This window comes from Ranitomeya imitator, chromosome 2 (assembly GCF_032444005.1).
Source record: "Ranitomeya imitator isolate aRanImi1 chromosome 2, aRanImi1.pri, whole genome shotgun sequence".
In the NCBI taxonomy this organism is placed as follows: Eukaryota; Metazoa; Chordata; class Amphibia; order Anura; family Dendrobatidae; genus Ranitomeya; species Ranitomeya imitator.
In genome coordinates this window covers 541,733,417-541,746,509 of record NC_091283.1, presented here as the reverse complement: position 1 = coordinate 541,746,509, position 13,093 = coordinate 541,733,417, and the positions used below count along the sequence as shown (strand labels likewise).

The 13,093-nt window shown below is 41.2% G+C and overlaps 1 protein-coding gene across 3 annotated transcripts in view; it reads right to left on the bottom strand.

The window, feature by feature from the left end:
- Window positions 1-5,881: 5,881 nt before the first annotated feature.
- PLEKHH3 (pleckstrin homology, MyTH4 and FERM domain containing H3) overlaps window positions 5,882-13,093 on the bottom strand; it is a 99,414-nt gene continuing 92,202 nt past the window's right edge. The window contains exons 8-13 of one of the 3 annotated variants that reach the window (XM_069751912.1): window positions 12,084-12,291; window positions 10,864-11,000; window positions 10,280-10,400; window positions 9,236-9,700; window positions 8,454-8,645; window positions 5,882-6,493 (exon numbers count right to left, since the gene is read on the bottom strand). In XM_069751912.1, the coding sequence (XP_069608013.1) occupies window positions 6,380-6,493; window positions 8,454-8,645; window positions 9,236-9,700; window positions 10,280-10,400; window positions 10,864-11,000; window positions 12,084-12,291 (1,237 nt within the window). In that variant the 3' untranslated portion in view covers window positions 5,882-6,379. The remainder of the gene's footprint in view (window positions 6,494-8,453; window positions 8,646-9,235; window positions 9,701-10,279; window positions 10,401-10,863; window positions 11,001-12,083; window positions 12,292-13,093) is intronic. The other 2 variants (XM_069751913.1, XM_069751914.1) reach the window with 2 other exon arrangements.

Here is a 13,093-nt window from a genome sequence, read left to right as displayed (position 1 = left end):
CGCATAGCAAATGTGGTGCCAATATTCAAAAAGGGCTCTAAAAGTGAACCTGGAAATTATAGGCCAGTAAGTCTAACCTCTATTGTTGGTAAAATATTTGAAGGGTTTCTGAAGGATGTTATTCTGGATTATCTCAATGAGAATAACTGTTTAACTCCATATCAGCATGGGTTTATGAGAAATCGCTCCTGTCAAACCAATCTAATCAGTTTTTATGAAGAGGTAAGCTATAGGCTGGACCACGGTGAGTCATTGGACGTGGTATATCTCGATTTTTCCAAAGCGTTTGATACCGTGCCGCACAAGAGGTTGGTACACAAAATGAGAATGCTTGGTCTGGGGGAAAATGTGTGTAAATGGGTTAGTAACTGGCTTAGTGATAGAAAGCAGAGGGTGGTTATAAATGGTATAGTCTCTAACTGGGTCGCTGTGACCAGTGGGGTACCGCAGGGGTCGGTATTGGGACCTGTTCTCTTCAACATATTCATTAATGATCTGGTAGAAGGTTTACACAGTAAAATATCGATATTTGCAGATGATACAAAACTATGTAAAGCAGTTAATACAAGAGAAGATAGTATTCTGCTACAGATGGATCTGGATAAGTTGGAAACTTGGGCTGAAAGGTGGCAGATGAGGTTTAACAATGATAAATGTAAGGTTATACACATGGGAAGAAGGAATCAATATCACCATTACACACTGAACGGGAAGCCACTGGGTAAATCTGACAGGGAGAAGGACTTGGGGATCCTAGTTAATGATAAACTTACCTGGAGCAGCCAGTGCCAGGCAGCAGCTGCCAAGGCAAACAGGATCATGGGGTGCATTAAAAGAGGTCTGGATACACATGATGAGAGCATTATACTGCCTCTGTACAAATCCCTAGTTAGACCGCACATGGAGTACTGTGTCCAGTTTTGGGCACCGGTGCTCAGGAGGGATATAATGGAACTAGAGGGAGTACAAAGGAGGGCAACAAAATTAATAAAGGGGATGGGAGAACTACAATACCCAGATAGATTAGCGAAATTAGGATTATTTAGTCTAGAAAAAAGACGACTGCGGGGCGATCTAATAACCATGTATAAGTATATAAGGGGACAATACAAATATCTCGCTGAGGATCTGTTTATACCAAGGAAGGTGACGGGCACAAGGGGGCATTCTTTGCGTCTGGAGGAGAGAAGGTTTTTCCACCAACATAGAAGAGGATTCTTTACTGTTAGGGCAGTGAGAATCTGGAATTGCTTGCCTGAGGAGGTGGTGATGGCGAACTCAGTCGAGGGGTTCAAGAGAGGCCTGGATGTCTTCCTGGAGCAGAACAATATTGTATCATACAATTATTAGGTTGTGTAGAAGGACGTAGATCTGGGGATTTATTATGATGGAATATAGGCTGAACTGGATGGACAAATGTCTTTTTTCGGCCTTACTAACCATGTTACTATGTTACTATGTAAAAGCAAATCCTAAACTTGCCAAAACATATTACCATAATTATTCCAATCATGCTGCCCCCTGCAGGAAACTAAATGCATTAAATAAGAATAGTAAAACTTTTATTTCTCAAATAATTTTTATTTAAAAAAAAACCCAAAATGCATATTTTCAAAGAGCACATATCTTTTCTCGTGAAAAACTTTTGGCATTTGCACATCCAACAAGGCATTGTAAAACAGTGCAAAACGGGGTAGGGAGAAATCCCAGACAAATGGATTGAATACACAAAATGCCAGGTGACTGCTATCAGCCGGTGCAGAATCACCAACATGGCAGTTATTCCTGATGGCAACGATTGGGCAGGGATGGTGGCAACATGATCTGATTGTCCTCTATATCAAACCTCGCTAGGAGAGTATGTGGTTGTGTGTCCTATTATTACAAAGGAGGGCGTCGTATAAAGCCCCTCTGATACACGAGTGTGACTGGTCCCAAACAGCGGATGATGACAATTTACAAGTGTTCATCTTTAGTTCCAGGCTTGTGAGTGACAGATATGACCGCGTTAATCCTAGACACTGTTGTATACAAGAAGTGAGCAGCCACTGACCAAATAGGTAAAAAACTGCGGCCAACACTCCATATGTTACAATTTGAAATGCTGCATGAAGGGTACATAAACCACAGTTAATAATGTGGATCTATCTGAAAGGAGCTAAACATTGTTTTTTTTTATCGCTTGCCAGAAACCATTGTATTAAAACTGCCATTTAATTGTCACGGCATGTGGATGGGCTGAAAATCAGACGAAGAGAGAACAGAAAAATAAGCTTGGCAACTAGAACGCAATACTAATTGTAACCCGATGTACGGACTCTCATTCTGGCTACGGCGGGGCAGATAGTACAGGTCTACACTTAGACAATCTGTCCTCTTTCCTGAGTACTTAAATAGGTTGTCCGGCCTTGGACTGCAAGTCTGCAGTCACTGTGAATCCTCACAATTGCGCACACTGCACACTGTAAGGATTGTCGGGAGCCGGCAATCATGTGACCACACACAGGTGATTTCCATACTTCTGGTCACATGCCAACTAGACTGTATCCCGCCTATCTAGTAATCAGATGACCGCATTAATCCAAATCACATATCTGTGGTCAGGCGCCCGCCACTCCTTGTGCCAGCACCGTACAGTGCGTGATGTGAGGATTCACAAGTCTGACGTCACATAGAGTGACTGCGTACTTGTAGCCTGAGGCCGGACAACCCCTTTAATGCACAGATTCATATATGGCTACTGCTGTGAAACGACTTTAATTTGTGAATATTATGGCTGTATGCTTGATGCTGATCGGGGATTTGCATGTGGTTGTTAAACTGTACCTGCAATGCAATACCTCTCTATAGGCAACATATCCGAAAATGTTAGAAACTGTGGAGTCAAATTTCCCAAGAAGAGGAGACCAGACATAGGCCCCTTAGCCATTACTGGCAGCCAATGATATTACCAAGAATAACAGCAGATTTATATGGCGCTTTTCTCACAATGGAATCAAATTAATGATTCCACTTTTTTGTACTAGTTCTAAATGTACAAGTGATGCGGTATATTTCCCAGCGTGCGATTTCATCCTCCATCTCAGCTCTTTAGCAAGGCACAGGAGTGCTAGTTAGTGATGAGCGAGTATACTCGTTGCTCGGGTTTTCCCAGAGCACGCTCGGGTGGTCTCCGAGTATTTGTTAGTGCTCAGAGATTTAGTTTTCGTGGCCATAGCTGCATGATTTGTGACTGCTAGACAGCTTGAATACATGTGGGGATTCCTTAGCAACCAGGCAACCCCCACATGTATTCAAGCTGTCTAGCAGTCGTAAATCATGCAGCACAAAATACTCGGAGACCACCCGAGCATGCTCAGGGAAACCCGAGTATACTCGCTTATCACTAGTGCTAGTATTTTCTCAACAGGGTCTCTCCATTGGATCAGTAAAACTGTGAACTTTTATCATTTATAGCTAAATTTATACTGGCTGCTGATTGTGTTCCTTCATCCTCCCCGATTAGTGGATACAACTATGGTGTATAGTATTCCAAATATTACAAAATGTGGTTGGATCAGCAGATTTCTGCCCATAACGAGTGCTGATCGACTATATGCAAGTTGATTGCTGCCCTTTCTATTGTGCAGACACAAGCTGTATGGGGACCGAATGAGTCCAGTCCCCATACAACAAGCATATTGTCAGCAGCATATCCCTGTGAACACACGGACATGAGTGGTAAAGTGTGGTAGACGTAGGCTTCATACCACAATAGGGCACAAAATGTTTAAATGTTGCTCTCGTTTACCTGATCTTGTTATTTCACATCAGATTGTGTAACCTAGCCAAGCATACAAAACTGGAACGGAGATTTTTATTTTCTAGGAACTACAACACTATTTTTCATTGGCTGATTCTGGTATTGCACTTAAGTGAGACTTTATTACAATTCCAGACTCAGGCTGTGGGCAAGAGTGGCGCTGTTTCATATTGAAAGTGCCCATTGAAGGAAGTCGGAAAGCTGATTTGTGCTATCCAAACTCCAAGCAGCATGAATCAGAGTCCGACTCCGGAATTCCAGGCAGGTATGTTTCACTCTGAAAATCGGAGAAAACGTCCATTTAAATGCCACTCAGGAGACTAGTAGTAATGAGCGAGTAGACTCGTTGCTCGGGTTTTCCCGAGCATGCTCGTGTGGTCTCAGAGTATTTGTAAGTGCTCGGAGATTTAGTTTTCTTGGCCTCAGCTGCATGATTTACGGCTGCTGGACAGCCTGAATAAATGTGGGAATTCCCTGACAAACAGGCAACCCCCACATGTATTCAGGCTGTTTAGCCGCCGTAAATCATGCAGCTGCGGCAACAAAAACTAAATTTCCGAGCACTAACAAATACTTGGAGACCACCCGAGCGTGCTCGGGAAAACCCGAGCAACGAGTCTACTCGCTCATCACTAGTGACTAGTCCAAGAGGCCAATTCCCAGCGCTTTCTCCCTGCCATGCTCCTCTTGAGTGACAGGTCTCTTTCTACAAGTATTGATAGGATGAGATCTGTCACTCAGTGGGCACAGAGAAGCTGCTGGGTACAGCCCTCTTGGACTAGTCACCTCAGCTGGTTCCCTGCCGGCCTTTAAACCTATGTTCGTTCCTTAAATGCTTGTGTTTCAAAGTGAGACTTAACTGGCTGAAATTCCAGAACCTGACTGAAGTTGCCTGCCGTACAGTCAGCATGAACCAGATTTCTTGTCCAGGCTAATGAGGTTACTTTGTAAGTGTACTGTGTCCAGGTAACTTGAATCTTTTCTAAGGTTCACTTATTTATCTGAAACTTTTTCCTTTTTTATTTTAAGGAAAAAAAAAAGGTTAAGGTTTCCCAAAGCAAACCTTCATCCCTTTTCTCTTCCAATGATCCACATACACAATAGACTTGTATGAGCAACTTATCATTGGTGAGAAAACAATGTTTTATTATTTATGCAAATTCGAGTCGAAGTGCTTTTTGGGTGGTCCAAAATCTGGCAAGTGTGTTGGCTTGTACCAAATGTTTCCCCACCTGCATTAACTCACGGCGCCAGCACCGAGCAAAATGAACCTATCCAGCGCTAGAATCTGGGCCGGACAGGATGATATAGATGGCTGTAATATGGCCCCTAAAATACACCAGTATTATGGCTATTCTAATCATACAGAACAAAATGAAGTTAATTAGCTGACATCCTCCCTTATATCTAGTGCCTGAGTAGGTGCACTAGAGATTCAAAGAGTACTTAAAGGGGGTCTGTCATAATGATCATTGACCTCTCACTGTACCTAAAAATAATAATATATGTACCTTTTATTTATAAAATCCATAACTACAAAAATCCATGTTTAATCCACTTACAAATGAGACTGAAGAGCTCTGGGCATAGTCTGACCTGAGCTTCGGCCTCCACAGTGCTATTCCGTGAATAGCACCCCCTATTTTCTGCTTGACTGATAGCTCACTGGCTTGACTAGACAAAGGATCGGGAAATGCTCAAAACACACCCATAGCACTTCAGATTCATTTGCATCTCTTTTTTATTAAACATGGATTTTATAAATTAAGGTACAGATTGGCTCATCTTTCAAGGAGCTACTTGACAATGTAGGAGGTTTAGTGTAAGGTGGCTGATCGTCATGACATTGGCTACTTCTGAAATTCCAACAGACTGTAATAAAATGTCTATTGCGACAAGATAGAGACTGTAATAGATGAACCAAAATGCTTTAAGTCTGACAATGGTGTGTATCACAGTAACAAACCTGTCCTTTTTTATATCATTTTGCTTTTGAGTATTTTTGCAAAGCGTTTTTGTTCCAACGGTAATTTTACACTAAAAACGTAGAAATAACATTGATGACTAAAGTGCTTTTAAAACATAAACTTAGATTTTCCCTTTTATATGAAGCACAATGTATAAAATAACAAAAACATTGCTCCTCCTTTCACACGAGACCGAGAAAAGCCAATTTCCTAAAATAACAAAAAAAATGGGATTACATCCTCTGAAATAGTTGCTTGTTTTGCCAATAAATATGAAGGTGATACCCTGGCTGACAATAATGACACAAGTTGAGTAGTTTGCGAACATGCAAATAGATGGATTATGGAGGTAAAATGAAAAATGACCCGTGAAGGAAGGCAACCAGGGGCAAAGTTTTTGGTTTAAGGAATAAAAAAAGGCCTAGTATTAACTTTGTTGTGAGTCCATAAACACATTGATAATTTTGTGTACAGATTATAAAGCTGTGGATTCCTGGGGGTAGACAGTATTCAGCCCAGATGTATTGGCAAAATGTCTACCAACTGCTGTAGGCTGGAATTGTGCGAGCAGGTGACGTTGCACAGGACCAGTAGTTAGAGATGGCACAGGTCAGACCAGCTGGCTCGGGTCTTCAGAATAGCGACTGCTGCATTCACCGGGAAGAGGAGGTCCATTACTGATGCAGGTGAGGTATGTGTTAATAAGCTGAGTGATCTCATCCACCTGAAAGCAGAAGAATCCGCTATTAGTCATATGACTGCATATCTATCCAGGAGCGGTGAAGCCTGTGGGACCCATGTGTTTAGTGATGTCTCCCACATGCATCACTGATAGAGCATACCTATTTAGCTAAAAAAACATATCTTTACTTGACCATAATTAGAGGGAAAAAAAAACAAGACTGAATGGTATGAAGCAGCTTGCAATGTACTGTTATAAATGCAGGCTGCAGAAGCAAAATGCTTAAAAATTTCCAATTAAAAAAATTACTATCATTCTTTTCTGTATAACACGCAGTGCAATTACATAGCATATCACCCACCATATCCTACAAACCTAAGTGAAACTAGTTGACAGCCAACAACTTTGCTGAGTAATATCCATAGGTGAAAGATCACAAGTCTTGTATTACCTATTAAATGGAGATAACAAAATCCATTCTAAAGACTAACTCGTTACACTACATAACTTGTAATCATTAGCCGCTTAAAAAAAAAATGCAGTGTCATCATATTTATATATCCATCAACACTTAAAGAGGTTGTTCGGTGGGAAAAAATCTTTTAGATGTAAACCTAATAATATATAGAATTTACTGATGCATTTGTATTATGAAAAGTGGCCTCATATATCAGAGAAGTCCTAGCCAGTCCACTTCAGGCTGGTTCTTGACACAAGAAAGATAGTCCTCTGTTGGAACGTTATCAGTGTTGTGTGTGAAGGGGGCTGGCTGATTTCAGAAGCTAAGGCTACTTTCACACTAGCGTCGGCCCGTCGCAGTGTGTCGGGCCGACAACGCAGCACAACGGAGGCAGCGGATGCATTATTACAACGCTTCCGCTGCCCCATTGTGAGTTGCGGAAGGAGGGGGCGGAGTTCCGGCCGCGCATGCGCGGTCAGAAATGGCGGACACAACGCACCAAAAAACGTTACAAGCAACGTTTTTTGGTGCTGACGGTCCGCCACAACACAACGCAACCGTCGCACGACGTTTGCGACGTGTGGCAATGCGTCACTAATGTTAGTCTATGGGGAAAAAACGCATCCTGCAAACAACTTTGCAGGATGCGTTTTTTCTGCAAAACGACGCATTGTGACGTGCGTCGTACGACGCTAGTGTGAAAGTAGCCTAAGCCAGACCCTTTCTGTGTCTCTGAATCAGCAGAGACTGGAAAATTGTCTGTCTTGGCTACAGAAATGAACAGTCCTCTGACTTCTTCACACACAAACGTGATGACTCTCTTCTGTGTTCAGCACAAGCTGGGAGAAGAACTGCCGGGACTGCACTGATTTCATAAGGTTTGGCAGCTTTGATAATATATATATTTTTTTTAATTAAAATTAGGAACACATCTAAAAACCATTTGCTCAATTGGACAACCCATTTAAAGGGAAATTACGGTAGACATGTGTCTTTATCGCTTTAGAAAGAACATGACTCTTGGTCTGTGGGCTCAGTCTTGTATTGTACAGCCGTATTGAAGTGTCGGGCTGACGCATACATTTACATGTGGTTTGCTTCAGTGCAGTAATAGGACAGCTTTCCGCCACACTGCATTATATAAATGTTACTGTGGCTGTTCTTTAGATACAGGTCACACAAACGTGTAAGGCTACGTTCACATTTGCGTTGTTGGGCGCAGCGTCGTCAACGCAACTCAAAACACATATACACAACGCAGCGTTTTTGGAAGCATGCGTTGTCATAAAATAGTAAAGAACAGGAAATTGGGCGCAGGGAAAACGCTACATGTAGCGTCGTCCGCGCCCTGTCTGGTGCGTCATAATGAGGCATGCGTCGTAAAACGCATTACAACGCATACCGGCGCATGTCCATGCACCCCCCATGTTAAAGATAGGGGCGCATGACGCATGCGTCGGTATCCGTTGACGACGCTGCGCCCAACAACGCAAATGTGAACGTAGCCTAACAGAGGAGCAGTGATTTCACTATAAACCTCACCTTGGAAGTTTCGAAGATCATTTCTTTTTCTCCCACTGATACTTTAAAAGTGGAATTGTCTGAAACGCCAAAGGATGTTATCTGGCTGTACTGAATACTTTCAAAGGAATCCACTTCTCCGTGCTTGTAAAGACTAAGAGAGGTGGCATTGATGCCCAGCCAAAGCCGCTGTGAAAAGCTCCCAACAGAACTCTGCATGAAAGACAAATGTGGTGAGTGACTTGTACAAAATATACTATGTGATCAGCAGAGGCTTAACTGTATGGTGTGGAAAGGTTGGCTCTGACACTGTGGCATGGGAGGTCCTAAAAAGTCCCTTTTGATAGTATTGATTATCTTATAAAGACCCCAGATAGTTGGAGGCTCTGTTTGAGGTTTTGCATTGACGTCCAGGAGCTTCGAGTTACCACAGTGATGATTATATGACATTCAATTTCATTGCAAAGTAGCCCATACATATTAAATAGAAGTAGGCCAAACCCGATTTTGAGAGACTGACTAATGTTTGCCAAGACTAGCACACGCATGTATAAGACAGTTGAAAGGCATGGCTGTCGGCCATTTTAGGCCTTGACAAATATTGGGTTTTAACATATTAAGAGATCCTAAAAAGTTTTCGAAAATATAAAATGCACCTAATTACATAAATTGTGATTCCTATTAACTCATTTGAGTATTCTCCATCAAAGGATCCTTCCACCATTGCATTTATTAGGAGAAGAATATACAAGTAGGTATAAATCATAGTTTCCCTTAGGAGCTAAAGAAAAAAAACAACTTACCATATAAAAGTCAATCTCAAATAACGTAGATCCATAACCAGACCATTGTTTAACTATGGATAGATATGTTGCCATGACTTCAGTTCTATCCATGCTCTGTACAGCCTTCCATTTGTCTACAATAGCAGACATCATATTGGCCCCTTCCTCCTTCATTCGACCCTTAAACTTTTGACTTTCCTCAGCCTTCTGTTTAACTAAAGAGTTGTTCCACAATCCATTGGGAAGGGCTCCTGAGAAAAGACCTTTATGTAGGCCGGGACAAGAAGGTTTTGATGTGATGTGAGGTTTGCTAGATGCCAATACCCGAGAATGAAGAATGTAGATGGGGAACAACTCCTCTAACCGAGGAAAAGGTGCATTTGGGGAAAAGTCACCATTAAGGAACTGTAGACGGAGAGCTGCCAATGATTGCAACGTTTCCTCATTTGTTGGAAGATAGCCGTGGATTACCGCTTCATGCGCCTACAAGATAAAGGCAGATCGTAATTAAGTCCTACTCTAAACTGGATTTTCATTCTCTAAAAGATCACAAAAGACATTTTAGAAACCATTTCACAATGGCAGGTGTCAGTCCAACTGTGGGTCAACTAATTTTCAAGACTCATTGCTTCTAGATCAGTGTTCCCCAAGTTCGGTCCTCAAGAGCCACCAACGGGTCATGTTTTCAGGATTTCCTAAGTAATGCCCAGGTGAGAACTCTATAATCTAGACAGGCATCAATTCCATCACCTGGGCCATACTAAGGAAATCCTAAAAAACACGATCTGTTGGTGGCCCTTGAGGACTGGAGTTGGGGAACACTGCTCTAGGTAAAACTAATACCTTGTAGAAAATAAATGGATCCACACTGGAGCCAGCTACTGACATTAATTTTTAGAGACGTAAAATGACTTTCAGAAAATTTAGATGATGTCCTCTCCAGGTAATTCATATCATGATTTGACATTTTCAAATATTTCTGTAGTAGTTGACCACAGGACTAAATATGGGTCTGACACAAGACCAGAAAGCATGGTTAGAACATGTAGATGTGTAACATACCTGCTCGAAGAGGAAAGAAAATTCTAAGCTGTCTTTCGGGACATCGTCCATGTCAAGGAAACAGTAAAGCTTGAAGTATAACCTCCATCGTGTTTCAAATCCCTTTTCTTTACACGTAAAGCTAAAAAATACAAAACAAAAATGAAGAATTGCCTAACGAACAAAGAGCAGGTTGATTGATATAATGATTTGTTTTAAACCTTTTTTTGTTTTGATTTTTTTATATCTATAAAAATGTAATTTTTTTAACCATTACATTTTATGCACCAAATTTTTAAAAGAACAATGTTACAAAATTACTCTAAAAAAAATTAAGGGGATTACAGTGAAACAGAAATGTAGATGGATTATTTTTTTAAGACTAAATAATTTAGTAATATAGTTCTAACCAAGGGGCCCCAAAAAACACTCCATTCTGGGTCTTGGTTTCTAGTCTAGTGCCCAAGCAATGAGTGAAGGGGACTGACCCATTTTTTCACTGTATACACATAGAGCTGGAGTGCCCAAGCTACGGAAATAAGCGATAGGTCCAACTGTCTGCACCCACCTCACCCCTAAGAACCCACAAGCAAAGCTGCATTTACTTTTCAAACCTGGTGAGGGTATCGGCAACTATAGTGGCTTTGGCCAGAGCTTGCTCGTAATGGTTGTTCTGCTCGAAGAGGGCAAACACATTTTTGCTGTGAGTCAGCTTCAGTTTTGTGATCACTTCTTCCACCAACTGGTTAAAGGGAAAAAATTAAGACAGATTCATGACAATGAGTCATAACATGTAAGAAGCCAAGGTCTGGCCCATGTTTCTTCTCCTAAATGAGACACTGTTACTAATATATACATCACACAAAACCCAAACTGATGAAACGTAGTAATAAGACAAGATAAGAATTACCAGCTCAGCGCAAATTAGCGCTCAAGCGTAAAAAATGCTGCAGTTTACCGTCCCAGCAAAGCGAATGAGATTTTTGAAGTCTCATGCACATGCTGCTTATTTTTTTTATTGCGAATTTAAACCATCAATGCATTTTTTCTGTCAATTTTTTCAGCATTTTTGTAGCATTTTTCACGTATTCAAGTAAATGGTGAAAAAAACAAAAACACCAAGCAAAAATGTGCATAAAAATGCATGTCTTTTATTCTGTTTTTCCTGCCAGCACTCTTTTTTTGTGCAGAAAAATTGCTGCAACTGCTCAGTGTGCACATACCTTTATTGTAGAGGAAGGAACAACTCTGGACAATTTTATGATTTAATGGGCTATACTTTTTACTTCACTATGAAGTACATGGCGGGTTATTGCGCTGCTACAGTGCAACTAATTCTACTGAATGCATTCGTGTTGTGACAAGCAAGTTACAGCTACAAGACAATCGGCAGAAATCCAAAGCCCCTGGATTTACGTGCAAATATATTCACTATTATTATTTGCAACTTAAGCAGCATGAAAGTGATCTTATTTCACGTGACTTAAAATGGACGTGTAGTCTTAAAGGGGCTGTCTCACCATAATAGCCCCTTTTAAAGAATGAAGCTTAAGCACAATTAGCCCAAGTATAGGCGTAAAATAAGAGACTAAATGCTGGAAAAATAGCAATCCTGTAGTCTGCTGATACTGGAGAACCCACTCCAACCTGCTGCAGAGGGTCAGTTAAAGAGGTTGTCCACTACTTTTCATTGATGACCTATCCCTGGAATAGGTCATCAATGAAAAAGCACAGGCTTTTTTGGATACAGTGCTGTTGTATAGCAATAAACTATTTTTATTTTAAAAAAAGGCAAGTAGTAGCCAGAATGCGAACAACCTCTCACCTCTCCAGCTGTAGTATGAGATGTAATTGGAACCTTACAGACCCCAGATCCTGGGTAGTATACAGTACATATCAGCTCCTGCCTCTGAATAAGCACCGAGATCTCCTCGTAGGATGGTACAAACTCTCGCTGCTTTGTCTTATCCAGAGAAGATAGGATGAAATCAGAGTACTTCTCCATTTCTGTGTGGGGGGAACAGCTTTTCGTTCTAGCAAGGGCGAAATAAGATTTTATGAAGCAAATGATTGACTGTCTATTACCACTTTCTTTCCAATTAATCATATGAAATTAAAGAGTTTGCCCTATAAATAACATACATTACATGAATAAAAGTACTGGGACACTTACACATGAAATCTACACAAGCTTTTATGACATCCAATTCTAACTCCATAAGTATTAATGTGGTGTTGGTCCCCACTTTGCAACTATAGCAGCTTCCACTTTTCTGGGAAAGGCTTTCTAGAAGATTTCGGTGTATTTCTGAGAGAAATGATTCCCATTTATTTTGATGAACATTTATGAGGTCAGAAACTGATGTTGGATGAGAGGTCCTGTCACTCCATCTCTGTTCTACTTTATCCCCAAACTGTTAGATAAGGTTGAGGTCAGGGCTTTGTGAGGCCAATCATGTTCTCACCCAACCATGCTTTTATGGACCTTGCTTTGTGCACTAAGGTACAGTCATGTAGGGCCAGAAAAAAGACCTTGTCCAAACTGTTCCCACAAAGTTAGAAGTTACAATTGCCCAAAATGCTTTAGTATGGTGAAGCATTAAGATTTCCCTTCACTGGAGCAAAGAGGCCCAGGCCAGCCTCTGAAAAACAACCACACATAATTATTAATGATGAGTGAGTATGCTTGTTACTCGAGTTTCTCCGAGCATGCTCGGGTTGACTCCGAGTATTTCAACGTGCTGGGAGATTTAGTTTATGTCGACACAGCTGCATGATTTGCGGCTGCTAGACAGCTTGAATACATGGGATTTCCTAACAGACAATCCCCACATG